The sequence below is a fragment of the Gadus chalcogrammus genome, chromosome 10 (assembly GCF_026213295.1).
Source record: "Gadus chalcogrammus isolate NIFS_2021 chromosome 10, NIFS_Gcha_1.0, whole genome shotgun sequence".
NCBI classification, from domain to species: domain Eukaryota; kingdom Metazoa; phylum Chordata; class Actinopteri; order Gadiformes; family Gadidae; genus Gadus; species Gadus chalcogrammus.
The window spans coordinates 12,032,532-12,060,236 of NC_079421.1; the positions used below are offsets into that span (position 1 = coordinate 12,032,532).

Genomic DNA, 27,705 nt, shown 5'->3' on the forward strand with positions numbered 1-27,705 from the left:
CACACACACCTATAGACATCGTGCGAAAATGATAATCCCCAGTAACACGATATCCAGAGAGTGAAGAGAGGGAGTGGAAAAACTAAGAAATCCACCCTAAAGTACACCACCAAACACTTGGCGACTGGTTTACCCTAACTCGAAGGAACAGATTAGAAAGCAAAAGTACAAACTACAACTTGTATCATGTATTAATATTAATTATACTATTATCAACTTGTAAACTGTAGTTTATCAACTTTTATAGTACTAAGCATCAACTTGTAAAGTGTAGTTTATCAACGTGTATACTACTTGTAAAGTATGGTGTATTAACTTCACAAGTTGTAGGTCAGCGAGACTTCCGGCAGCACAACTGGTCCCGCACTGAAATGAATCAGAGCATACAATTGGCTGCAGTGTCCCACTGAGATTAATCGGAGCATATGATTGGCAGCAGAGTCAACATTGCCCTGAGTGACCAAATGACAGCTGACAGATGATGAGGCTAATTGGAAAACTAATGAGGTCGAGAAATCCAACCTGGAGAGAGACAGAGCATGAAAGAGAGAGAGAGACACAGAGAGAGAGACAGAGACAAAAAGAGAGACAGAGAGTGAAAGAGAGAGAGAGAGAGAGACAGAAAGAAAGAAAAGAGAGACAGACAGAAAGAGAGACAGAGACAGAGAGAGGTAAAGAGAGAGAGAGGTAGAGAGAGAGAGAGAGGAGAGAGAGAGAGAGAGAGAGAGAGAGAGATGAGAGAGAGAGAGAGAGAGAGAGAGAGAGAGAGAGAGAGAGAGAGAGAGATAGTTCTCGGACGACACAACTGTGGTTGGACTTATCTCAGAAGGAGATGAGACCGCCTACAGGGAGGAAGTCCAAAGACTTGCAGCGTGGTGTTCAGTCAACAACCTCATCCTGATCAACACAAAAACAAAGGAATCATTATAGACTTCTGTAAGAACAGTGCAGCGCCCCAACCCCTACTCATACAGGGGGAACGTGTGGAAGGGTTTCAGACTTTAGATTCCTGGGCACACACAACACAGAGGATCTCTCCTGGATTAAAAACCCCACCAGTAGTCAAGAAGGCCCAGCAGCGACTCTACTTTCTGAGGATCCTCAGGAAAAGCAACCTGGAGGGGAAGCTGCTGGTATCCTTCGACCGCTGCTCCATCGAGAGTGTGCTGGCGTACTGTATAACCACATGGTTATACAGTGGAAAGGAAGGCCTCTCAGAGGGTCATCATCAACGCCGCCCAGAAAATCACTGGTTGCACACTGCCCTCCCTGAAGGACATCTTCAGCTCTCGCGGCCTGGGCAGAGCAGCCAACGTCCTGAAAGACCCATCCCACACAGGACACAACCTGTACAGGTCTCTCAAAGCTCGAAAGAACAGGCTCAGAGACAGCCTCTATCCCATAGCCATACGTGAACTATACATTCACATTCAACTATTCATTTCACAAGCACCTTAAAACATCCTGAGTGTACCAATTTGTACTCTTTAAAAACTGGGCAACACTACTGTGAAATACCGTTTACATCAGCTGCTATTCTTGTTTGTCTGTATTTATTTTCCTTATTTGTTATTTGTGTATTCGATATTTTTTGTTCATATAGATCTTTACCTTTCTTGTATATTTAAAATGTTGTTGTGATTCACATCCTCTTGATTGCATTTACATTTTGGCCATCACCAGTTTGTCTCTGGGTCAGAGACCCTAACTATGGAGCCAGTATCCTGCCATAATTCAAACCTGGAAAAACAAGTTTCAAAGGCTTGTAAGTCTGGGTATGAAAACTCAACACCTTGTAAAAAAGGTTTTGCAACACTGAAAAAAGAGATTATAAACTGAAAAAAAATTCGAACATCTGCAAACATGATTTTGTGTTCTATTTTATCTTCTTCATCATTTTCACCAACGCATTTTCAAAGTATTAATTTTTTCACAATCATATTTTCAAAGTTCAAAAAACTTCACCAGCGCATTTGCAGTTTCAAATCTGGCACTGTTCTAACGAGCAAGGTACGTTTTATTACTCTGTTTTCTGGGAATAATTGACGCAAGCAGAAACCAGAAAACAAGCCGTTTTTTCGTTTTGACAAGAAAACGAAAATCTAAATTTCAGTTTGTTTATTCGTTTTTTGGTTTCTTACTGAGCGAAACGAATTTACCACTCAATATCTGGTTTCCGCCGGTGGGCGGGTCCTCTTATTGGCTAGCGTGCTTCATTGCCCTGTGCTCTTCATAATAAAAGTTCTTCCGTTTGATAATGTCGACAAAATATTACTGTATTATAGACACTAGCAGACACAGAGGACCACACCACCCACAGTCAAGACTGACACGGCTTCAAATAACAATAATAGTATTCATAATCATTTGAAAATGAGAATTTATTAAGTTATGATGACTTCAGTGCAGTTGATGTTTAGCCACAGTTAATAGGCCTACATGCAGAGCAGACCTGCGATCGCTGGCTGCTGATTTCCTCACAGCCTGAGAGCTATGAGGAATACAAGTGATCACAACACATTTCTGACAGCTGAAAATTGCGCATTTGTTGACCTTTATCCATTTAAAGTAAACAAATTTATTTTTTCTTGTTGAAGATATTTTATATTGTTTTCATATATTATTTACTGATGGTGTTTACAGAATGTGAGTGCGTGTTATATTGAAAGCGAGGCTGGGTGTGCCTATGAATATAGGCTACAGTGAGTTTTTTAAGGTGCTGTACCAGCAAATCATATTGTCTTCTCTGTACAGTGACAGGGAGTGTAAAGTAACCTACTTCATTCAATATCGAATAGGCTACTGTAGCCTACACTATGTACAAATGGTTTTGCTCATGGCAGTTGTGACAGTCATTTTAACGTGTCAGCAGGCAAGCTTCACTAATTCCAGGATGCATTATGCGTTGTCCTATAGCGTATACTTGGAACCTGTTTTGGAATGGATCTATAGCGTATAGAAATTTGCTCATAACAGGCCAGCTGGAATACAAAGCAAACTCTTGTATTCCAGCTTTTTTTTTTGTGATGTTTTATGATGTTTCAATGTTGCGTTGGTAATGTGTTAGACAGCTTAGATGTTCTTGTTTTGTTAACCTGATTCCTATCCCACTCTGTTTAAGTAAAAGTGTGCTACTGCTGCAAAATCTCTTTGCTTTTGTTTTTTTCTTTTCTTTAATGTGTTTGGAAATGACTTAACTAGATCTCATAACTGGCCTAAACACATAAAAATGTGTATATACCCTACCGTTTGACTATAAGAACTCTATAAGAATCTCTATTCATGTAGTCAGTCAATGATCAAACTAGTAGCATGAATATGAATTACAGTCCAAGCGGGTTAGGCAAGGCAAGGCAATTTTATTTTTATAGCCCGTTTTTACAAACAGTTTGTCTCAAAGGGCTTTACATAGCATGAGCATCATAACAACATCCTCTTCTCTCTTAAACCCTCACATCGACTGAGTAAAAACTCCCAGGAAAACCAAGGGGAAAAATTGCAGTTGGTTCAGACTGGGGGTGGAGCTATGGAGAATATATGGAAACACAGAGAGACTGCGAGACGCCAAGGCCAAACTACAAGGTGCAAAAGGTGATGGGGGGGGGGGGGGGGGGGGGGGGTCTGCCTCTCTGACCAATGGGGAGAGCTGGTTCCACAGTAAAGGAGCCCAGTAACTGCTCTACTTCCCAGTCTGTTTTTAGAGATACTGGGAGTCACTAACAGACTTGCATTCTGGGAGCCAATAAAAATATTTGATAAGTCATAATAAAAATAATGACTCATTATTGTGCATTTAAAGATGTATATTATTACATTGCAGCATTATTTGGGGATGACAATACAAAACTTCCATGAATGTGCATTTGAAGGAGAGTTTGCTTTGGATTCCAGCTGGCAAATTTCTATAGGCTACTATAGATCCATTTCAAAACACGTTCCAGCTATATGACAAAGCATAATACATCCTGGAATGAGTGAAGCTTGCCTGCTGACATGTTAAAATGACTGCCACAACTGCCATGAGCAAAGAGCAAAACCATTTGTACATAGTGTAGGCTACAGTAGCCTATTCAATATTGAATGAAGTAGGTTACTGTACACTCTTTGTCACTGTACCTTGCTCGGAATCGAGCAAGGTACGTTTTATTACTCTGTTTTCTGGGAATAATTGACGTAAGCAGAAACCAGAAACCAGCCGTTTTTTCGTTTTAAAAAAAAAACGAAATTCAAAGTTTCTGTTCGTTTATTCGTTTTTTGGTTCTTCTTAACAAAACGGATTTACCACTCAATATCTGGTTTCCGCCGGTGGGCGGGTCCTCTTATTGGCTAGTGTGCTTCTTTGCCATTTGCTCTTCAAAATAAAAGTTCTTCCGTTTGATAATGTCGACAAAATATTACTGTATTATAGACACTAGCAGACACAGAGGACCACACCACCCACAGTCAGGATTGACACGGCTTCAAATAACAATAATAGTATTCATAATCATTTGAAAATGAGAACTTCTGAAGTTATGATGACTTCAGTGCAGTTGATTTTTAGCCACAGTTAATACATGCAGAGTAGACCGGAGGGCTTTACTACGTCATCATTGTCCGGATTTGAGCTTTGCGCTCTGTGCGCGTTCACATCAAAGGAGCTGCGATCGCGGGCTGCTGATTTCCTCACAGCCTGAGTGCTATGAGGAATACAAGTGATCACAACACATTTCTGACGGCTGAACATTGCGCATCTGTTGACCTTTATCCATTTACAGTAAACTAATTATTTTTTCTGGTTGAAAGATATTTTATATTGTTTACATATTATTATTTACTGATGGTGTTACTGTTTACAGAATGCGAGGGCGTGTTATATTGGAAGCGAGGCTGGGTGTGCCTATATATAAAAACTCACTGTAGAATATAGGCTACAGTGAGTTTTTTAAGGTGCTGTACAAGCAAATCATATCGTCTACTCTGTACAGTGACAGGGAGTGTAAATTAACCTTCTTCATTCAATATCGAATAGGCTACTGTAGCCTACACTATGTACAAATGGTTTTGCTCTTTGCTCATGGTAGTTGTGACAGTCATTTTAACATGTCAGCAGGCAAGCTTCACTCATTCCAGGATGCATTATGCGTTGTCTTATAGCCTACTTGGAACATGTTTTCGGCCCGACATTCGCGGGCCGCCCGACCCCGCCCGACCCCGGTTCTCGGCCGGCAGCCCGGCCATCGACCGGGCTCTGCAGACCGGGCTGCATATCATGTCGTATGATATCCAGATCTTCCATGTTCTAGTGACTCCAGGTTAAAAAATAAGATTGATACTAATATATTATATTATATTAGTAATATTATATAATATTATATATACTAATATATTATATTATATTAGTAATATTCTATAAGTATTATTATTATATATACTATATTAGTAATATTACATGGTTAATCAATGTATTTTTTGGCAGTACTATATTGTGTACATAGCTATCAACCAGTTCTGGCATATAATTCCTAATTCCTTCTTATTCGTTTTCTTTCAGGACTTCGTTGAGTCCACTGCCACCAGCCCCCCCCCCCCCCCCCCCACCTCTCCCTCATGCTCCTCCACCCCAGGCACCTCTTCCACCACCCCAGACACCCCTTCAAAGAGGAGAGTGCCAGGGAGCAGGCGAGGCATGAGGAGAGCGAGGAAAAGTTGGCGGAATGGTTGAGAAGATGTGATTCTCCACCATTCTCTCAAAAGCTGAGAGAGAGAGTGTGTGTGTGTGTGTGTGTGTGTGTGTGTGTGTGTGTGTGTGTGTGTGTGTGTGTGTGTGTGTGTGTGTGTGTGTGTGTGTGTGTGGTGTGTGTGTGTGTGTGTGTGTGTGTGTATTTTTAGGTGTGCGTGTGTGTGTATTTTTAGATGCGTGTGTGTGTATTTTTAGATGTGTGGTTCAGTGTTTCTTATTTAAATAAAGTGTTTCTTCTAAAGCAGTGGTTTTCAAACTGTGGGGCGCGCCCCCGGGGGGCGCCAGAGTTCTTCAGGGGGGGCGCGACGTGAGAAAAAAAAAAAAAACGAAAAAAAACCTGAAAGTCGATGATTAAAATCATCAGGCGTACTTCAACTGTAGAAGTAACATAACTAAATCAATTTTCAACCGTTTATCTTCGTGCAAACCATTTAACAAATCGACACACTTGTATCTTCAAGAATATCTAAACAGAATTTCGATATAATTTAAAATTTCTTCAGAATCATTGTTTTAGTTTCATACCGCTTCGTTTTCAGCTGTTTTCAATGAAGACGTCTGCCCATTCTGATACACCTACTTCTAGACATCGTAACTCATTCCTTTTTCAACCGTTTACCATCATTCAAACGATTAAACAAATCTGCACACTTGTATCTTCAATACTATCTAAACTGAATTTTGATAGGATTTATACATTTTTCAGAATCACAGTTTTAGTTTCAAACCAGCATCGTTTTCAGTCGCTTATAATAATTTAGGTCACCATAGCAACGCCGGTAAACAAACCCCGCCGAATCTCTGGACTGAAAAGGCAGATCTGATTCGACTCAGAAAATTCAGAGTCGGGGATCCTGAATGAATCTGTGTAAACTGGCAATTTACACAGATTAAGATTTCAAATGTATTTAAAAATGAAAGTTGCTAAATTGTGTTAAGAAATGTGTTTAAAAACGTACAAAGATGTTTAATGTTTCAGAAATATGTTTAAAATGTTTACAAAATATGTTTAAAATGTTTACAAAATATGTTTAAAAAATATGTTTCAAATGTTTAAAAAATATGTTTCAAATGTTTTAAAATTATGATCAGAGATTTTTAAAATGTGTAAAATAATTTAAATAGCTTTCAAAACACAGGTATTTAGAAAAAAAAAAATTCTGGGGGGGGGGGGCTCAGCTGAACATTTTTCTCTGAGGGGGGGCTCACTCTCTCACACTTTGAAAACCCCTGTTCTAAAGTGTTCTTGTTCATAACCGATTATTATCTAAGGGTGCACTCACACTAGGCCATCTGGCCGTGGCCGTGGCCTAACCATGCTCAAATCTGCCAGTGTGAGTGTGGCCAGTCTGGCCAGGCCAGGCCAATTTGGCCACTTGGGAGAGGTGTGCTGCTACGGCACGGGCCGCTACGGTACAGATGCTAATGAGCCGACACGCGCACACGCACGGCTACGCAACCTGAGCTGGATGACGTATAGTCAATGCGACGACCACGGACATAATAAAGGCGACGAGCCTTCTTTCCCATTAAACGGTAAACATCGCGTCAAGCAGTTCAACTGTTGGTGTGTTCTCTGTGTTGTTGTCCATTGTTGTTAAAACTCTGACTGGCGGCAGACTTTATTATGGTCCATGCAGCGGACGCTTGGTGATGACGTGTTACGACGTGATGACGTATGTACAAGAGCCTTCCGTGGCCAGGCCACAGCTCCAACGGCCACGGCCAGATGGCCTAGTGTGAGTGCAGGCCAGAGAACAATGGGGCCATTTGAGCACGGTTAGGTGTGTGAAAACGGCCAACGGCCACGGCCAGATGGCCTAGTGTGAGTGCACCCTAATACCACCTGTAACATGTAGCTAAGTGACATTTCAAAATAAAGGTATATTACGAGGGACAAATAGTATTAATATATATATATTTTTTAATACTTTATTTAAACATGCCAATTACAAAATATAAATACCATTTCAGGTTAAACATCTTTACAATGGGTCTTGCTCGTTGCCCGAGACAATGGCAGCCAGTCTGTCTCTTGTAACATTACCAGGGGTCTGGTTATCTGCTAGCGGGCACGGGGAGGCCATGATGACGTCCACAGGTAGGGTTGTCCCATTTGGTAGGGGATCGGTTAGGGGCAGCAATGAGGGGTAGCAATGAGGGGTAGCAATGAGGGGTAGCAATGAGTGGTTAGGGTTGAGACAGTGAGCAAAGAAACGGGATTGGGCCCTAGTGTCTATAATACAGTAATATTTTTGTCTACATTATCAAACAGAAGAACTTTTATTATGAAGAGCACAGGTCAACGAAGCACGCTAGCCAATAAGAGGACCTGCCCACCGGTGGAAACCAGATATTGAGTGGTAAATTCGTTTCGCTCAGTAAGAACCAAAAAACGAATAAACCTAACTGAAATTTGATTTTCGTTTTTTTTGACAAAACGAAGAAAACGAATGAACAAACTGAAATTTTGATTTCGTTTTCTTGTCAAAACGAAAAAACTGCTTGTTTTCTGGTTCTGCTTGCGTCAATTATTCCCAGAAAACAGAGTAATAAACGTACCTTGCTCGGAATCGTTCCCTTTACACTGAATTGAATGAATGAATGAATGAATGAATGAATGAATGAATGATTTATTTCAAATATGCAAAACAAAACAACAATAATAATGCATCAACAACACTCGTTCCCTATTCCCTATATAGTGCACATGATATAGTGCACTATATAGGGAATAGGGAACGAGAATTCGGACACTACGCTGAACATTTCTAAATGTCATTTGCGTCAGTAAATGCGCCGGGTTATTTGTGAGACGCAGACAGATGCGCCTAGCCTGGCTCCGCTCCGCCTAAGTCACTTCCGCTCAATTTGAATTTCCCTTTCAGTACTAGGTCTGGACCTGCTGTATGTCATTTGGTTTTCTCGTTGCCGCCACAGCTGGCACCAATCAGCGAACAGAGGGCGTGTCTGGAACAATGGACGATAAAGTCGTACGCTAGTTTGAGTTGTTGCTGTAGGTCAGTAGTTGATTAACAATGTGCAATTTTTCCCTGCTAAATTAATTTCGACGAACACAACCTGCAGCTGTCGTTGACGGACATTTCGTGCAGACGCGCAAGGTGTTTTGGTTTGTGTACAACTGCGCGTGATTTCCCGGCGCATGCCATACGTCACAACCAAACGTTAGCGATTGGTTATGGCAGATCCAGAGTGTGGCACTGGGCAGATCCAATCATTTTAAACTTCAACAGACACCCGCCTTCAAGTGAGTTAACGTTTGTCAATTGATTAGGTCCAGCCTAGCTGTGTTCGAAATCGTTCCCTATCATGGATGTAGTGCACTAAATAGGGTGCACGCCATTTTCTAGGGTGTTCGAATTCTCAGTGGTCCACTATATAGGCACTATATAGTGGACTTAAATAGGGTACATACGATGTTCCCTACATGTACCTCCCGTATACCACAATGCCATGCGGTTGTATTTTTCCAGGGGAGAGAAGAAGCCGAATAACCGCGAAAACGAATACATTTAATGATGGAGTCTCCGGCTTTCGTTTAGAAATGTCAACAATTTATTTGGGATTTAACATAGAATATTTAACATTCAAAATTAATTAAACAAGGAAATGTAACATTCAACATCAATACAACCTCCAGCTTTCGTCGTGAGTGCACGGTTTGTTTACTTGATGTGGGCGCATCTTGATGTGGGCGCATAATACCCGGCGCATTTACTGACGCAAATGACGTTTAGAAATGTTAAGCGTAGTGTCCGAATTCTCGTTCCCTATTCCCTATATAGTGCACTATATCATGTACACTATATAGGGAATAGGGAACGAGTGTATAGGGAACGATTTCGAACACTCTGTACAAATGAAATGAAGTGAAGTACGAGAGTCTGGTAGAACCAGAGTTTCGAAGTCCATGATGAGACAGAGCGGGAATCGGGAGCTCCCTCTCTCGTTACTAACGGTGGATGTTGCCAAGCTGTCACTCCGATCGAGACTGGCCAATAGAGACGTGTCTTACATCTTTCGGCGTAGGTCCCGCCCACGAGATTCAGCTCAACAGGAAGCAAAGCTTTTGGATTCGCAAGCAAAACTTTAGGATTCGCAAACAAAACTTTTTGATTCGCAAACAAAACTTTTTGATTCGCAAACAAAACTTTTGGATTTGCAAACAAAACTTTTGGATTCCCATTAATAATTTTTTATCACATTAATTTATCTTGCAATAAAATTTTTTTTGATAGCAGTGTCGATAGTTTTGCTCTCAAATAAATTTTTTGATTGCAGTGTGGAAAGTTTTGCTCTCAAACCTATTTTTTGATTGCAGTGTGGAAAGTTTTGCTCTCAAACCTATTATTTTTGATTGCATAATAAAGACACAAATCTACCTCCATATGTGATGTTGTAGGTTATCATATTGAAATGAGACGAGCGGACAAATGTTTGTATGAACTCAGGTTTATCTCCAGGATATCCGATGCACGTCTGACTCCTTCCAGTACTACGTCATGACCAACCAATATACGGCAGTGTCGCAAACACTACATGAACAAGTCCGGTTGTGTGTTAGAATAAAGTGCCATGCTTGTCAAGAATCCGTGGCCGCTTCATTCCAACCATATTCCGACCTATAAGCAGACCCACTGACGGTAAAAGTGAAGGGTGTTGCCCCTGAGAGCGCATCGGCCCGGGCCCTGTAGGAAATGTCTCCCCTCTGTTCCTCGGTCTGGGAGCCGACCAGTAGCGTGCGGTGCCCCTTCATTTCGGTGGGGCAGAAACTACTGGCGTATGACCACACCCACAATTTAGATATATTTTTAACATGTATATTTTGAGCTACATTAAAAAATGTTAACTAAACTAATTGTGAGTAAGAATAAAAAAAAATAAACTAATAGCCTAATGTTACTGCACGCTTTTGAAGCGCCATCCGCAATATGTTGGGCTAATTAGAATAGCCTATGTGCAATGGAAACACCAACTCTGCAAAGTCAAAAATTTCAAAGGACAAATTCGACATTATAGGGAAGTTATTTCTTCAATATTTTATTTTAACAATCTAACAACAATTTAACAATAGGCCTAGCGAGTGCTTTGCAAATACATGAAGAGTAGAAATACAAGACATCAATCAAGCAGACCTTCGATTTGGAACGTGGCCCGATTATGTGTGCAAATCTCTCAATAACAACACTTTTGAATTCAGGTATTTCTCAATAACAGCTGTTTAAATCTGTTATGAAATCAGGTATACAATTTTAATACCTGCTGAAATAAATAAATAAATAGGCTTCAATGCCGAAAGATACAGGCGGAGCAATTCGATTTTAAACAACAACAGTCCTAGAATATGACCATGGGGCAGACTACTTTACGACTTTATGGGCGTCTTATAGCGCGGATTGCAATTCTTATTGCAGCCTGCAGGGTTATGCTAGAAACATACGGAGGGACGTGGTCGTTGAGCTCCCCTGCCCTACAATGCATGACACTTTAAACTCAACTAGAATCACCACCATCAATTTGATATCAACAGACCAAATATAGTCGGAAAGCCTACAGAAACTATAGATAGTTAATGTGACAATCAGATTAAAAATAAACTTGGAGCAATGATTTACTGAGGAACTATTTTTTCAGTCGAGTTTCCGGTAGCACTCACTCCACTGAGTCTGACTGACTCAGCTGAGAACCGTGCAATGGCGTGCATTCCATGATGCGATTTACCGCTACCGGAAACCAGGCTGAACGAACAAACGATTCGCGAACGAATCCTCTCAGCTCATTCAGTTTCCGGTGAATCGATTCAACGGGAACTCGAATTAACTGAGAGGAGTCGTTCGCGAATCAGCCTAGTTTCGGGTAGCGGTGAATCGCATCATGGAATGCCCGCTATTGGACAGTTCTCAGCTGAGTCGGTCAGACTCAGTGGAGTTACTGCTACCGGAAACTTGTTCAGTCAAGTTTCCGGTGAATCGAATGGTGAACGAGACGAACGAGAGACACGAACCGGTTCGTTTTGTTCGTCCTAAAGACATGTTCATTCCTTCATTCGAACCGGTTCGCGAACGACCGAGCCAACACTAGTCAGTAGAAAGTTACAAGCTGCTGAGTAGTTCTTCAAGGAAAGAGTTCAAATCCGGGATTGCTTTTAACTGACTTTATTGTTAAAGTAGGCATGTTTCGGTATGGTAACTGGCTATGGAACGAAAGTCTAGGAATCGTGTCGAACACGTGTGAGAGATAATAACTCTGGCTACTACGGGCCATGGGCTAAGGCCCATGGCCCCTCGCGAGTGTCGCTGAAAATCTCTCACGCTCTCCACCTAGTGTGCACAGGTAGAGACCGTCAAGTGGGCGTGGCCTAGTGGGCGTGGTGGCTTCGGCTTCTTCAGGTGATGCCTTCTGTGGTGGAGCAGCCTTCAATAAGGTCTTGCTCCCCTTGTGGCTATGTATAGTATTTACGGCTTATGTTTGGTCCTGCTTCATTGGGTCTATGTGTGGGTAGCTTAGATTCTTAAAATACGTAACAAAGCCTATGAACGTTGTTAGAGCACTGCACGCGCGTTCATGTTAAGGAGTTTTGGGAAAAACTGGATTTTTTTACGAAGGTTTGAAAGAATGATGGGCCTCTTCAGGCCTATCAGTTAGGCTACTTGGCCCCATAGTTCATCAGTGTCTCTCTCTATGGCTCCCTCTCACTCCTTTCCACTGTGTACTTATATCGATTGAACAAGAGAGGATGTAACGATAACTCCCCAAAAAAAAAGCTCCATGGCTATAATAATTGAAATATAATTAACTTATAAAGCGTGTAACAAGACACTGAGAGGATCTGGCTGGCTGACTAAAAAGGCACTGAATTTGGAACTTATAACACAGGAGGTCTGGCTTGCTGACTAAGAGGCATTGCGATCATAAAAGCGTGACCATCTGACAAAAGCACAAATCTGATAATAGATGATTTCGATCAGACAATATCTGGCCTACAGAGCAAGCGTCTCTATCGATTGGTCCACGGTGCTGCACTAATTAATTCGGTTTTACTAATTGTGGTAACCCGGTCCTCGATGTCGCCGGGTTCCTATGGAGTTAGAATCATGCCAAAACCCCGCACACACGCTTAACGTGTTGCTCACGCACAACGATTCACACACACACAAAACGTGTTTTACTCACGCACAATGATTCACACACGTGTGGTTTGCAAATACAAAACATCATTCACAAACAATGCATTTTGCTTCAAAAACAAATACAGTATGTTTTACACATAGTACAAACTAAAATCTTTCAAGTACAAAAAAAAATCCTTCAAGTACACAAAACAATTCTACAAGTACGGAACACTGAAAACTGCGCGTGGACCGGAAGGCATTTGCGCGTGGATCAGCAAGGCGGACAATTTGTCGCGCAGCTTTCAGTGTTCCGTACTTGTAGAATTGTTTTGTGTACTTGAAGTATTTTTTTTGTACTTGAAAGATTTTAGTTTGTACTTGAAAGATTTTAGTTTGTACTAGGCTATGTGTAAAACATACTGTAGGCCTATTTGTTTCTGAAGCAAAATGCATTAGTTTGATGATGTTTTGTATTTGCAAACCACACTGAGCGTGTGTGTGAATCATTGTGCGTGAGTAAAACACGTTTTGTGTGTGTGTGTGAATCGTTGTGCGTGAGCAAAACACGTTTTGCGTTTGTGCAGGGTTTTGGCATGATTCTAACTCCATAGGTTCCACGTACAAATCACACCTTGAGCGAGGGTTAAGCCGCATTCGGCATTTATTGCATACAAATTAAATCATAAAATGTAATTGCGGTCTCTAGGGCCTCCGTGGGCCTCTAGTCGCTCGCGGACCAGAGAGCTTCCTTCTTCCTCGCTTCCGCCCTCCAAGGCCGTTTCTCAATTCCTAGCACGCGTACTACGGACTTGATGACTTGCAAGCACGTACTTGGCAAGTCCGTACTTCAAGCACAGACTTGCGAGCACGCGAGTACGTACCTGCAATTGGAACAGCAACGGACTCGATGACGTCACCACCTCTGCTCGTCCGTTAACTGTGCTACGGCCTCATATATAGGCATATACTACTGAACAATAGAAAAAACAAATTATATAAAACAAAATCCCAGCCTCTTTCATTTTCAAATAGTATGTAAATTCTGAATGAATAAAATTGAAAAGATATGCGTGTCCTGTCATGTGTATGAGCTATACACACACGACTTTATATGTATATATTTATATATTATTATTATTATATTATATAAATATATATATAAGTTAAGAGTAACTTAAGCTACAGTTGTGCGTCTTCTCCATATTGTCCGCCATCGTACTGCTGCGAGTGCGAAATGCATCCTGGGATTTATAGCGATTGCAAGCACACACGAGCCACCTCCGATGCATGCTCGGTGAAACGGCGAGATCGAGCACGCATCAAGAACACTTCCGGGTTTTACGACAGTACTTGCTTGATGCGTGCTTCGAATTGGAACAGTGCTCGGGCAACGACTGATGACGTTTCACGAGTCCACGAGCACACGAGCACGCACAAGTACGCGAATTGAGAAACGGCCCAAGGGTCAGTCCTCATGCTCCTTTTAAAATGGCTCCTCTGCCTCCCCAGGTGTTTGGGGAGAGATTGATGCTCTTCATTATGGCAAGCCATCCCCGCCAGAAAACTGCATAATTTAGACGGGTATCACCATCATTACGCCGTAAAAAACGCCGTAAAATGTAGAAAAACGCTGTATTTTACGCCGTCATGCGCAAAAAAACTCTGCTTTTTACGCCGCAATTAAGCCTTTCAAGAGCGCGCGTAAAAAGCGCCGTTTTGGACATCAAACCGCGTGTAAAATACGCCGCGTTTGTGCACATCTCAACGGCGTAAAATACGGCGTCTCTCTAGTATGCTAATAATCTCTGCCATTCTTTTCTCTCAGCCAATGCATTTGAAGTGTTTGCGCCCAATCGCTGAACAAGACAAGCAGACCAAATCAGTTTAGCACAGATCTGCTTTGAGGAGTTCTCCTCTGATTTGTTGTTAGTTGAAGCGTCATATATATATATCAGTAAATCCAGTTCCAACAGTGTGGTCACCGTGGCCGTGGCCCAATCGATAAAGACGCTTGCTCTGTAGGCAAGAGGTTGTTTAAAAAATAAATAATAATAATACATCTAAAGACGTTTCAAACGTTCCATCGAGTCGTCTCGCATTCTACAATGGCCAGCTTTATTGTTTCCCATGGGAGCCGGCTACTTAGTCTGCGAGTGGACGATCTGAAACTAAATCGGAAACTAGCTTTCTTCTTCGAAGGTTGTGCTCCACACAGAACCTCCTCACCTTCATAACGGAGCACTTCGGGGCACCAGATTACTTTAGAGCGGTACTGATCGTGTTGTGTGTCTTTCCAGTGTCAAATAGTTCACGAATAAAATCACCATAAGGTTCAAGTGCGGCCATAACTAAGGCTAAATATTAGACAGTCTATTGCTGGTTTAGGTGGTCGGCTCTTTTTTCTTCGCTGCATTCTGCCTTCTGGTGTAGCCTATAACTATAAATGTATCTATTTTTGTAGGCCCTATTTGTTTTTCTGTTTCGGGTTTTAAAAACCAACACACAAAACACCCCAAACACAAAATCAAATGCCGTTTATTTGTCTATTCCTTTTGCCCTTTTTCAGTTTCAAAACCAAATCAGAAAAAACAAAAAACAATCCTGTTAATTGTTTGTTCTGATTTTGTTTTAAATCTGAATATTCAAAGAACGAACCATACACGGATTCTCCTACCTCATCACTTTACTGCCACACACGTGTGTGTGGCAGTAAAGTGACAGGATCATTCCATAGACAAAAATCTTTCCATCTAACTAATTTAATTTAGGAGGATAGTCATTGCACAGCTGTAACCAAGTATTCTCATTATAGCCTAGTTATATCCTAGTTTTGCATATTTATACATTGTATCCTATTTTCATATTTCATGTGGCATCTGTATTTTTATGGCTACAGCATCTGTATTTTAAATGTAGCTTATATCTTCTTTTTACATTTTACCTTTTGCTGAGGTGAGCGCTGTATTAGCCTACTGTATAGGCTGTCTGTATTTGTGAAAGAGTTATTTGTATTGTGTAACCTGCTGGATTATGAAAGTTAGTTTGGGGTAAATAAAGTGTCTGTCTGTCTGGGGGAAAATGCCGTGAAAAATGTACGCACGGTGCGTTCAGGATTAGGACTGATATAGCATATGTCGGCCTATAGGCCTAATCAATCGGGTTTTAATATTTTAACATTTGAAGCATTCATAGTCTATACTTTTCGTAGGCTACTCTGCTGTTGGCCTAGCCTGGTTCTACCAGACTCTCGTACTTCACTTCATTTCATTTCATTTGTACAGAGAGTCAGGACCTAATCAATTGACAAACGTTAACTCACTTGAAGGCGGGTGTCTGTTGAAGTTTAAAATGATTGGATCTGCCCAGTGCCACTCTGGATCTGCCATAACCAATCGCTAACGTTTGGTTGTGACGTATGTCATGCGCCGGGAATCACGCGCAGGTTGTACACAAACCAAACACCTTGCGCGTCTGCACGAAAATGTCCGTCAACGACAGCTGCAGGTTTTGTTCGTCAAATTTAATTTATCAGGGAAAAATTGCACATTGTAAATCAACTACCGACCTCCAATAACAACTCAAACTGGCGTACGACTTTATCGTCATTGTTCTCAGACACGCCCTCTGTTCGCTGATTGGGGGCCGCTGTGGCGGTGTCACACAAAATTTGTACCGGCTGCCAAATTTGTACCGGGTGCGTCATCCATACATAATCCACTCCAAATCTGCCTGGCAACAGATGATCGCTTCGTCCGTTGCCTGGCAACGGACGATCGCGTCGAATGACGTGAAAGGTTCACGAACATTCGCGAACCTTCTATCTAGCGATCCGTTATCTGTATTGTGCTATTTCGTCCTTGGCCTGCTTTAAACACTCAGTTTACTTGCTAAATTTGATTAACCAATTAAATACAATACAAATATAAAGTAAAAACAAGTGTTATCTAGATCTGTTTTCTGTATTATGTTATTTCGTCTTTGGCAACATGAGCGCGAATGTTTTTTGAAACCCGCTTTAAACACTCAGTTTACTAGCTAAATTTGATCAAACAATTAAATACAATACAAATATAAGTAAAAACAAGTGTTATCTAGCGATCCGTTAACTGTATTATGTTATTTCGTCTTTGGCAACATGAGCGCGAATGTTTTTTGAAACCTGCCCGGCAACGGACGACGCGATCATCTGCTGACAGGCAGGTTTGGAATGGATTACGTATGGATGACGCGCCCGGTACAAATTTGGCAGCCGGTACAAATTTAGTGTGACAGCGGCACCAGAAAACCATATTACATACAGCAGGTCCAGACCTAGTACTGAAGGGAAATTCAAATTGAGCGGAAGTACTTAGGCGGGCGGAGCCAGGCTACTGTTGGCCTTGATGGGGAGATATTTTTTTGCTTCCATGCACAAATAGTTGAATCCAACAACATTCCTGCGTCTCCCCCTCATACAGAGCCCATTGAGCACCGTGTCAGACTCAGTAGACTGTTACAAGCCTCTGAACGTTGTTAGAGCAGTGCACGCGCGTTCATGTAAAGAGGAGTTTTGGGAAAACTTTTACGAAGTTTTGAAACAATGATGGGCTGATGGGCCTCTTAAGCCTATCAGTTAGGCTACTTGGCTCCCAAATTCATCATCTCTATGGCTCCCTCTCACTCCTTTCCACTGTGTATTTATATCGATTGAACAAGAGAGGATGTAACGATAACGATAAGTTAATGTAATTAACTTATAAAGCATGTAACAAGACACCTAGACGATCTGGCTGGCTGACTAAAAAGGCACTGAATTTGGAACTTATAACACAGGAGGTCAGGCTTGCGGACTAAAAAGCATTGCGATCGTAAAAGCTGACAAAAGCACAAATCGGACAATAAATGGATTAGATCCGACAACCTTTTGCCTACAGAGCAAGCGTCTCTATCGATTGGACCACGGTTATCACAACGTTGGAACTGCATTTACTAATACAGTATTATATCTATATGACGCTACAACTAACGCCAAATGAGAGGAGATCTGTGCTGAACTGATTTGGTCTGCTTGTCTTGGTCAGCGATTGGGCGCAAACACTTCAAATGCATTGGCTGAGAGAAAAGAAGGGCGGAGATTATTAGCATACTAGAGAAACGCCGTTGTGATGTGCACAAAAGCGCCGTATTTTACGGGCGGTTTGATGTTCAAAACTGCGCTTTTTACGCGCGCTCTTGAAAGGCTTAATTGCGGCGTAAAAAGCGGCGTTTTTTTTTTTTGCGCATGACGGCGTAAAATACGGCGTTTTTCTACATTTGACGGCGTTTTTTAAGGCGTAATGAAGGTGATACGCGTCTAAATGATGCCGATGGCTTGCCATACAAGACGACGTAAAAAACGCCACTTAAGGCCGATTTATGCTCAGTTACGTAAGCGCAAGCGCAAGAGGCCCTTGCGCACCCCTTGCGCGACTTCTCACGTCTTGCGTGCGTCGGGCGATTTTTCTAGACTTGCGTCATTTTTTACGTAAGCTTTTACGCGAGCCGCGCAGCCTGCAAGGCTGTGATTGGTCTGCTGGTCTGGTTACTACTTCCTGTCTGGAGCATCACATTTCCTGTTTTCATACCGCCATTTTTAAAAGCCATAAGGCAAGGACGACCCGGCAGGCTCATATACAAAAGCATTAACGTGAAGTGAAGTTAACTTTGCTGCCAACACATTATGTCGTTTTAAAATGTAGAGAGATATGCACATTTATACAACCCCAATGATCAACAACTTCATCACCCCTGTTCCTCTGTCTGTTGCCATCATTCACTGTGTATGGGGAGAACACAATCTGGCACATAAACAAACCAACGACTCCCACAGACAAAAACGTCATTCTCGAGGTCGTCTTCAACGAAAAACTTTACTCCACATATTACTCCACCTACTGTTCTGGCGGTAAATTGCTTGGCAACACGCGCAACACGCGCAACCTAAAAGGGAGCATGAATTGCTTTGAGTAAATTTTGCGCAACAACGTAACACCAACGCTGAAGCATGCAGCCGCCTTTAGCCTATACATTTTTTTCGGCGTTTTTAACCGCGTAATGAAGGTGGTACGTGACTGAATGAGGTCGTTTTCTGTCGGGGTTGGCTTGCCATACCTGAACGCTATGCCGTTCCACCTGAACGGCATGTGCCGTTCCAGAATGGCATGTGCCATGGTCAGGGCCGTCGATAAGGGGTGAAAGGTGATGACGATTCTAGGGGCCCACAGCCCAAGGGGGGCCCACAAAAAATAAAATAAAATAATATTATTTTACTACCAGCCCATAGTACTACCATAGCGCCCCCCCCCGTCAACAATTGCTCCCTCGTCAACAATTGCTCCTTACACCCCCCCCCCCGTCAACAATTGCTCCTTCCACTCCCCCACTCCCCCCCCCCGTCAACAATTGCTCCTTCCACCCCCCCCCCCCCCCCCCCCCCTCAACAATTCAGCGCAGGGGGGCCCATCAGTAAATCTTGTCTAGGGGCCCAGGAATTGTAGCAACGGCCCTGGCCATGGTATATCAGTGGTCGCGTTGGCACATGCCACAGTCCAATAAACGATCTCTGCGCTACTGCACAGTGCTGCGGCACGCCCGGAGACCAACTCCAGGTCTATTGCCCAGATGCCAAATGTAATGGGCACCGGCAGGAGTAACCGAGCAGCGAGAAAATATGTATTTTAGTGCGGGTGGAAACCCACGTGTACACGGGTATAACATACTCCACTATGAGAGGTAGTTATTATCAGAGTTTGTCTATGTTCCACCTGACTGCTTGGATATGCTAAGCGTTCACTTGGGCGGGACTTTCATTGATATGGGATCGCGTCTAGAGAGGGAGGGACTTTCAATAGAGGGATATCGTTTCCGTTAAATGCTTCGTGTATTGTTAAAGCAAAGTTTCGTAAAAACTCAATATCTAATCTATTTTCCTTTTTAACCTTATGTATTTGCTATCCTTAAAAATGTATTCTGCTACTCGTTCGGGTGACTGTAAATCGGTGTACACAGCTCAGCGCAAGAAATAGACCGGAAATTGCGTTGCGGTATACCGGGATAACGTTACAATACAGAGTCCTCTCTAACCCTGGATTGGTGCTCTCTTGTGGCTCGCTCGCCTCAACGTGACTTCTTCCATGTTATATTGGAGCAGGTATTGAACCAGGCGCATTCACAGTTCGGCACCCTAACCGTCACCATGGTGAGCCCAATTTAACCATGTAACTTGATATTTCTTATAATTAATATTTCGGGAGCTGTATTTTTTGTTGTAAGCGAATCGTTTTGCGTTATTCTTTTTGTATATCATTGCCTACCATTTACAATTTCGATTTGCAAAATAATTTCTAATAATTATTAAGTGATGATTAATGTATCATTGAAAAATAAATAAGCATTGACTCGTTTTGCACTATGATATTTGCTGCATATTTGTCTTATTTGTGCATGCAAGTCTAGTGGTTTATATAAAACATAATTTATAGTCTGGTTTAAAGTTAAAGGTCAAACTTGGCCAGGTCTAAATCCGATTATGTCATCCATACTTAAAGGGAAGGGGTCAAAGTATGGTCCAATTACTATTTATAGAAAGCATATCCTGCACACAACAAATGTGGTTTATTCTTTTGGACCCCCAAGAAATACATTTCTATTGGCCTCCCACAATGTTTTTTTTTAGTTTTTTTTTCCTTAAAGCGTTTTATATAATAGGGAGCGTTTCAAATATTATTCATTATTCGAATAAACAACTGTCGATATGTAATCAAATGGGATTATTAGACATTATTTCAGTGTATCAATTAAAGTAATTCTGTAGTGCTGAATATAGTTAGAACGGAATCATGAAATGTGAACATCCCTATAAAATAAGTAGTCTGCAAATGTAAGAGCTATTCATAACCTCATGACATTTTAACATGTTTCTCTTTTGTTTAAATCTGCTATGTTCTAATAGGCTAGCAATGCTATGCCTTGAGTGTGCCATTTTATAATATCCTTTTAATTTTAACTTCCTTTCAAACCTTGTGAATGGATAACTTATGCTTTCAAGTTTAAATGACAAATACACTTGTTTGCATTCAGAGACAGCTGGCACATTTTCCTAGAATAATCTCTCTCTCTGTGTCTGTCTGTCTGTCTGTCTGTCTGTCTGTCTGTCTGTCTGTCTGTCTGTCTGTCTGTCTGTCTGTCTGTCTGTCTGTCTGTCTGTCTGTCTGTCTGTCGTCTGTCTGTCTGTCTGTCTGTCTGTCTGTCTGTCTGTCTGTCTGTCTGTCTGTCTCTCTCTCTGTCTCTCTCTCTGTCTGTGTGTATCTTTCTTTCCCTCTGTCTCTCTGTCTCTCTCTCTCTCTCTCTCTCTCTCTCTCTCTCTCTCTAACTTTCCCCCTCAATAGCTCTCTCACTCTCACCCCTCACCCACTTCAGCTCTCTCAGCTCCCTCTCCAGGATGGCTGTTACACCACCTGACGCCCCCCTCTCTCCAAAGCAGGCATTTCAACCCACCAACATATGGCCTGGAGCAGAAGCTGAACCAGCTCTTGCAGCAGGCCCTCAGGGAACTCAATCTACCTGGAACACAGGACCTACTACCGGGTAGGGTAGAACCACATTTCTGACCGCATTGCTGCATAGTAGATATGTAATGAATGCTACACTGAGGTGCTATCAAGCATCAAGTCAATGGGTTGTTAGTGTAAACCACACCCTTACTGACACCTGTGCGAGACAGCTGCTCATGTCACATATGAATGAATCGACCCTGCATCCTCTGCTACCCTTACAACCATATATTGAGATGATGAACTCATTGAACCGTTAACAGACATGTTTTTCATGGTGTCTACTGTCCAGGTGTGGTGCACTCGGATCAGTGCCTGTGTGTTCTGGGATCCCCTCTGCCATACCTCTCCATGCTGCTGGAGGCAGGCCAGCGCACCCAAGGTAAAAAAAACCTGCTGAATACCTACATCTGCAGCCTTTTGTTTGTATATCATACAAATTGCATTGTTGAGGTTTGATTTGGACTGTTTATGTAAATAATGTGCTGCCGATGTTAACAGTCAACAGTGGGAGATTGTGGGGGGTAATGCCAATCAAGGCAAATGTGTTAAGTGTATTTTCCATCCATTAAATGTTTTTATGTGAAGGTGTGTACTGTAGCTCCAGTGACGCATAGTGCTAAAGTCAACACCGAAACACCTTTCAGGAAGTTGTCTCTTTCGTTCTCACCCTTTCCTTATCTGCTTCCTAATCCATCTTTATTTTCTTTTGTTTTCCAGGAGATGCTCTGCTCTGTCTCTCGCCATCATGGCTGTCACGCTCCTCCTCTTCCTCCCTCCTGGTGCACAAGGCTGTCACCTTTGACCTCGGGGGCCGCACCTTCATCTCAAACTTCAGCCCTCCTCGAAAGGTCACCTACTTCCTGTCATGTGACCCTTATTCGAATGAGGAAGTCACCTTTGAGACAGACTGCCCGATAGGGAGTTCTGGACCGCTGGGGAGGTTTTGGGGTGATGTCCTGACATCCAGGGTTCTGCTGCAGAAAGCTAGCCTCAACACACCCCCCACCCTGGCACTTCTGAACCCCTCAGCAGACACGCCCTTGGAGGAAGGCGTCGTGGGAGCCGTAGAACTGGTCCTCCTCGGAAAAACGCTGAAAAGCAACCTCGACTTGATCAGAAATAAGGTTTTCTCCTTCCTGGAATCCAAAGCTGTGAGGCATGCTGACAAGGTGGGTTCAATGCCAACGCTGCGCTCTGATGATTCAAATACCTTCTGTGTGTTCAACATACATTCGATAACACAGAACTCGGTTCTTTGCCTTCCTATCATGAAGGTTGTGTTGAGGCGCAGCGGAGGCCGGTTTGTGGACTGGGCGGCCTCCTCAAAGCCGGTGTATCTCTCACTGGACATCACGGAGGAGGTGTGGGCCTACGTGGTCAAGATCCTGCCGGGGCTGCTCCCTGGAGAGGCAGCCCTTCTGGAGGGCTTCTGCCCTCCCCTGAAGCCCCAGGCCACCCTGGAGGTGCGCACCTGGGAGGAGTATGCGGGTAAGGGGCTGGGTGAAGGGAAGGGTCATGTGCTTTAAAGGTCAGGCAGTAATCAGTCAGAGGAAACATGGGATCATCACAGTGGGTGTAAGCTCATGTTGTGCCAGAACAAAACGGGGGTGCGGCAATTGAATGTCAATCAGAACTTTCCATGGTTAAGGTAGTGCAGATATGAATGGAAAGTCTTGAGTCTCCATTAAACCAAAATCGATTAGATTGTCTACTCAATGTACTATTGCCATGAAATGGCATCGTGGTCTTCCTTCCTGTCTCAGGTGGCCCGCCTCCCATCCCTGACCTGTCCTTCAGATTGTGTGCTGTGGTTACCCGCTCCCCACAAGACATCCCTCTCATCTACAAGGTACACAAAGATCCGATCTCTAAAGTCATATGCAGCGGTTATTATTAGTTTGTAGCATTTAACTTTTTTTTGCCTTCCTAATCTCTCCGCCAGTTGGTGTGTAGAGTGGGCGCCTCGGACTCTCCTCTCTCCCACCATCAGTCTTTGTGTCAGTCCCTGGAGACCACCTTGAGTGAATGCGGCTTTACTGACCCTATGTTCGCTGTCTCGCTCCGTCACTTAGCAACCAAGACTGCCCTGGACTGTCTCCGCCTCGTCATGGAGACAGAGTCCGACATGTCCTCTGAAAAACGAGGAGGCGTCAATGCGCAGACTGACATGATTGGTACGCAATTCATATCATGAATGTGTTCATCTTAATTATCATTTGAATGCATATAGAGAAATTATACCACCAAGTCAATGCATGTTGTCATCATGATGTATTTAACTTTGGTATCACTTGGTCGATGAGATTTAAGTTTAAGTTTAAGTTTGTAAAATCAACCCTTCTCTGGCCTTCTTCCATTTAGGTGTAGACTTGCTCTTCACATCTGACGGAGCCACTATCAAACCTGTGGTCCTGGGCTTCCATCCAAGCCTCTGCCTTCACTCCTCTTACCCAGAGCAAGAGTGGGAAATCCAGCCGAGAGACAGTGAGATGGAGGCGTGTCGCGGGACGCTCCTCCTCACCCCCTTCATTCGCTCCCAGCGCTATCTGATGAGCGGGAAGACGGTTCTCGTCATAGGAGCCGGTGGTTACAGTAAGAGCTTCATATGGGAGGCGGCCCGCCATTACCAGCTGAAAGTGAGTGGATTTCACACAAAGATATATCTATATATTATTTCATTATTATAATATAATTACGGTAATGAAACACTATTATGCATTACATGATGTGGTTATGAATTCGAAATACCTATTTCTTAAGGGTTTAACTAGGGTTCCTCACAAATTTTTAAGTTTGGTATCTGACTTGTTTTCCTAGGTAACCTAAAAATAGTTTGAACATTTGATGGGTATAACTTCTGATTGAAAACACATAACTGTGTATCACGATATGTTGATATGATGGTACATGATATATGATATATGACAGATGACGATATATGTACCATTTAGAGAATTTAAACTATGGAATTGAATTATTGCCATGCCCTATTAATAAGGTTATTTTAGATATTCCATTACCCAATGTTATGGTATTTTTTCATTTTATTTTAATAAACCTATATTTGATCAGGTCCTGTTAAAGTAGGGAGTCCAGGCCAAGATGGTAGCTAATCAGTTTTACAACAAGATACAATAATAAAAAATAAAAAGTGCAAAGACCAAACATTTGGCAGTAGGTCTCAGAATCCACATGTAACATTCTGGAACCGAACATACTGCTGGTGACAGGTCTGGCTAGTGAGGTAAATTACAATTTGATTTGCGTCTCACCATTTACGTATGCAATGACGTAAAGTAGGTATCAGGTCCTCTAGCTGAAGATGTGTCTGCAAGATGTTACAGGCTGCAGGGACTGAAACCGATGGACTTGTAAATCAATATCTGCCATTGATTTACAAGTCCAATGGCAGGTATTGCCAAGGTTGTTAACATGGATAGTAAACTAAAGTGGACCCAAAACAGAAACTTGGGGTACCCCTTAATACCACAAACATTTACTATACTCACACACATCCATGCCAAACCCATGACCCCTTGCACTCCTTTCCTTACATCCACCAGATAGTCCTTGTCGACGGCGACCCCAACCACTTTGCATCCAAGATGGTGGATCACTTCTTCGCCGTCCCGGAGATCGCCGACCACCAACAAGATGAGCAACACTGCGTGCTCATCTGTGATTGGCTGATTGCCTCCGACCTTCACCCGGACGGCTGCGTTTGCTTCTGGGATGACTCCGTGATCCTGACGTCGCAGATCTGCGACAAGCTCCGCCTGAGGGGTCCTCTCCCAGGGGCCGTGGCCATCGCCAAGGAGAAGAGCAGAACCCACCTGCACCTTCTGTCGCTGACAAAGGCCGCGGGGGTCCTAACCGCGTCCGTAGAGCTGCCCTCCGGTCAGGTGGATAGCCAGGCTGACGGGAAGGACAGATACAAACCAGGAATGAACGGCTCGGAAGGGGAAACATTAAGAGCCCTTGCCGAATTTGGTGCGAGGGATTACCTCACTGGCTCCGCAGACACGATCGAGAGCACTTGCACACATTCCTTATTGGTTGCTTCCCCACGCTTCCCGGCACACGCTTCCTCCCCTGCCCCTGATGATCCATTCCATCCATGTGTTCCCCTGCTCTCTCCATCTCCCAGCTCCTACGCGGTGCCCTGCCTCCACGTGGAGAGCGTCTCGGACCTGAATAAGGCAGCAGCGCGAGGCCTGGGCCGACCAGGAGCCACTAAGAACGGGGCCGTGAGGTTTCCAGCTGTGATGAAGCTGGAGTACGGTGCGGGTGCCGTCGGCGTCAGGAAAGTAGAATCCCTGGCCGAGAGCGTCGCCCATTTTGAACGAATCGGAGGTGACCTGAAGGAGGAGACGGACCACCCGGGCATCGGGCTGGGCTGGGGGAACGCCATGACCCTGATGGAGTACGTAGGCGGCACCGAACACGACATCGACGTCGTCATATTCAACGGCCAACTCGAGGGGCCTTCGTGTCCGACAACGGCCCCACCCGACCCCCGACCTTCACCGAGACCACGGCCCAGATGCCCTCGGGACTGGCCCCGGACAAGCGTGGCCAGCTGATCAGGGCGGCCTACCACGCCTGCCTGCGGCCTGCGCGACGGCGTGTACAATGTGGAGCTGAAGATGACGGAGCTGGGCCCGCGCCTGATCGAGATCAACGCCCGCATGGGGGGCTTCTACCTGCGCAACTGGATCCTTCAGCTGTACGGCGTGGACCTCGTGCTGGCGGCCTTCATGGTGGCGTGCGGCGTGCGGCCCCGCCTGCCCTCTGCCTTAGACCTGCCGGCGGGGGGGCACTTTGCCGGGGTGATGTGCGTGGTGTCCCAGCACCTCCAGGCCCTGAGGACCACGTCCAGCCTCACCTACCTGCGGAGCCTGCACCAGGAAGGAGCCATCTGCCTCAACGAGCTGGCGGCGGCCGACGAACTCATCGCAGGGGAGTACGAGGAGCCCTTCTGTAACGTGGCGATGAGGGACACCTGCGCCGAGAGAGCCCGCCAGCGTCTGCTCGCCCTCTGCCAGGCCCTGGGGCTACACCGCCCCCCACACTATGACCTCACCTTCTTCCTGTCTGAGTTTAGTTAATCTGACGATTTGGATCTGAGCAAACTGAAAGCGCTCATTTTGAATTAATCGAGATGGCTGGCTCAATGCGTTATTTGCATCTTGGTAGTGCCTTATTGGGTTTTAGGGTACAGCATGTATGCCAACCACTAAATGATTTACTCTCATGATAATGTGTATTGATCTATAGTGAATATAAACACGTCTTACTCATCTGAATCTTAATGTATTGAGGAGGATTCTTAAGTAATAGATTACAGAATTTTGTGTTCAACAAATCACAGTGCTGGGATTCCTGGTCCTTTCATCAATTTATTAAGGGCAACGGCCCTTGTTTTTTATTCATTGTTATATCCAAATATAGGCCAAATAAAAGTTCTAGTAACTATGTTCCCACTATCTGTACAACCCATAAGTGCCTTAAAATATGAGTGTAGACAAGATGTCATGGTGTCAATAAATATATTTTTCCAAATCACCTTAAAGGACTTCATTACAATTCTTCCTGTGAAACAGAAAATGTGGACTACAGTGATGAACAAGTGTGTCAAAAACGATTGCTAGTTTGAAAATCCCGGTCATGCCAGTACTTTCCCGTAGTCAAAATTGCTGGCCAAAATATGATTGAGAATGGCAGGGTGGAGAAGATGAGGGCAAAAGGCAATTCAACGTCAAGCTGCTGAAATATATTCAGCTTAAAGGTAATTTTGTATCACATTACATGTGTGCCCCAAACAGCATTTAAGAGCATTGCATTCTTGGGCCATTAGACCCAAAAGGAAAACGGTCAGCCAAGAAAATATACCCAGGCAGAAGTGGTAAACCCAACCATCAGGTCTTTGTTGGTAAGGATGTTGGAGAAGTGTTAGGACACTAGATGGCGAACTAGGACTTAAACATTACCTCTAACCCCCGCTTTGCAGTCACTCATGTCTTCTCCCAAAATCAAACAGTGTGCAACTATGGGTATTACATTGTGAATAACATATCGTACGGTGTAGTCCAGACATCTCCTCAAGTGTCTAGCCAATTGGTTCACTTGAAGTTTGGGATAATATGAGTAACTTATTTGTTATTGTATATGCAGATACAAGAGGAATCCACTGCCAGTCCGTTAACTGCTTTCATTGTATCCTGGACAGAGAGTAACATTTTGCACTACTTACAAACTACTGTCTGATTCTGTTACA

The 27,705-nt window shown here is 43.5% G+C and overlaps 1 protein-coding gene across 1 annotated transcript; it reads left to right on the forward strand.

Annotated features, from left to right (window-relative positions):
• Positions 1-28: 28 nt before the first annotated feature.
• On the forward strand, positions 29-27,321 carry LOC130390986 (carnosine synthase 1-like). The gene is given in 13 exon segments (XM_056601170.1): positions 29-41; positions 1,063-1,161; positions 1,199-1,411; positions 21,313-21,459; positions 21,718-21,807; positions 22,146-22,597; positions 22,703-22,916; positions 23,192-23,277; positions 23,371-23,602; positions 23,790-24,064; positions 24,992-25,910; positions 25,913-26,033; positions 26,035-27,321. Coding segments are annotated over 13 exon segments (3,363 nt in total). The 3' UTR covers positions 26,537-27,321.
• Positions 27,322-27,705: the final 384 nt, after the last annotated feature.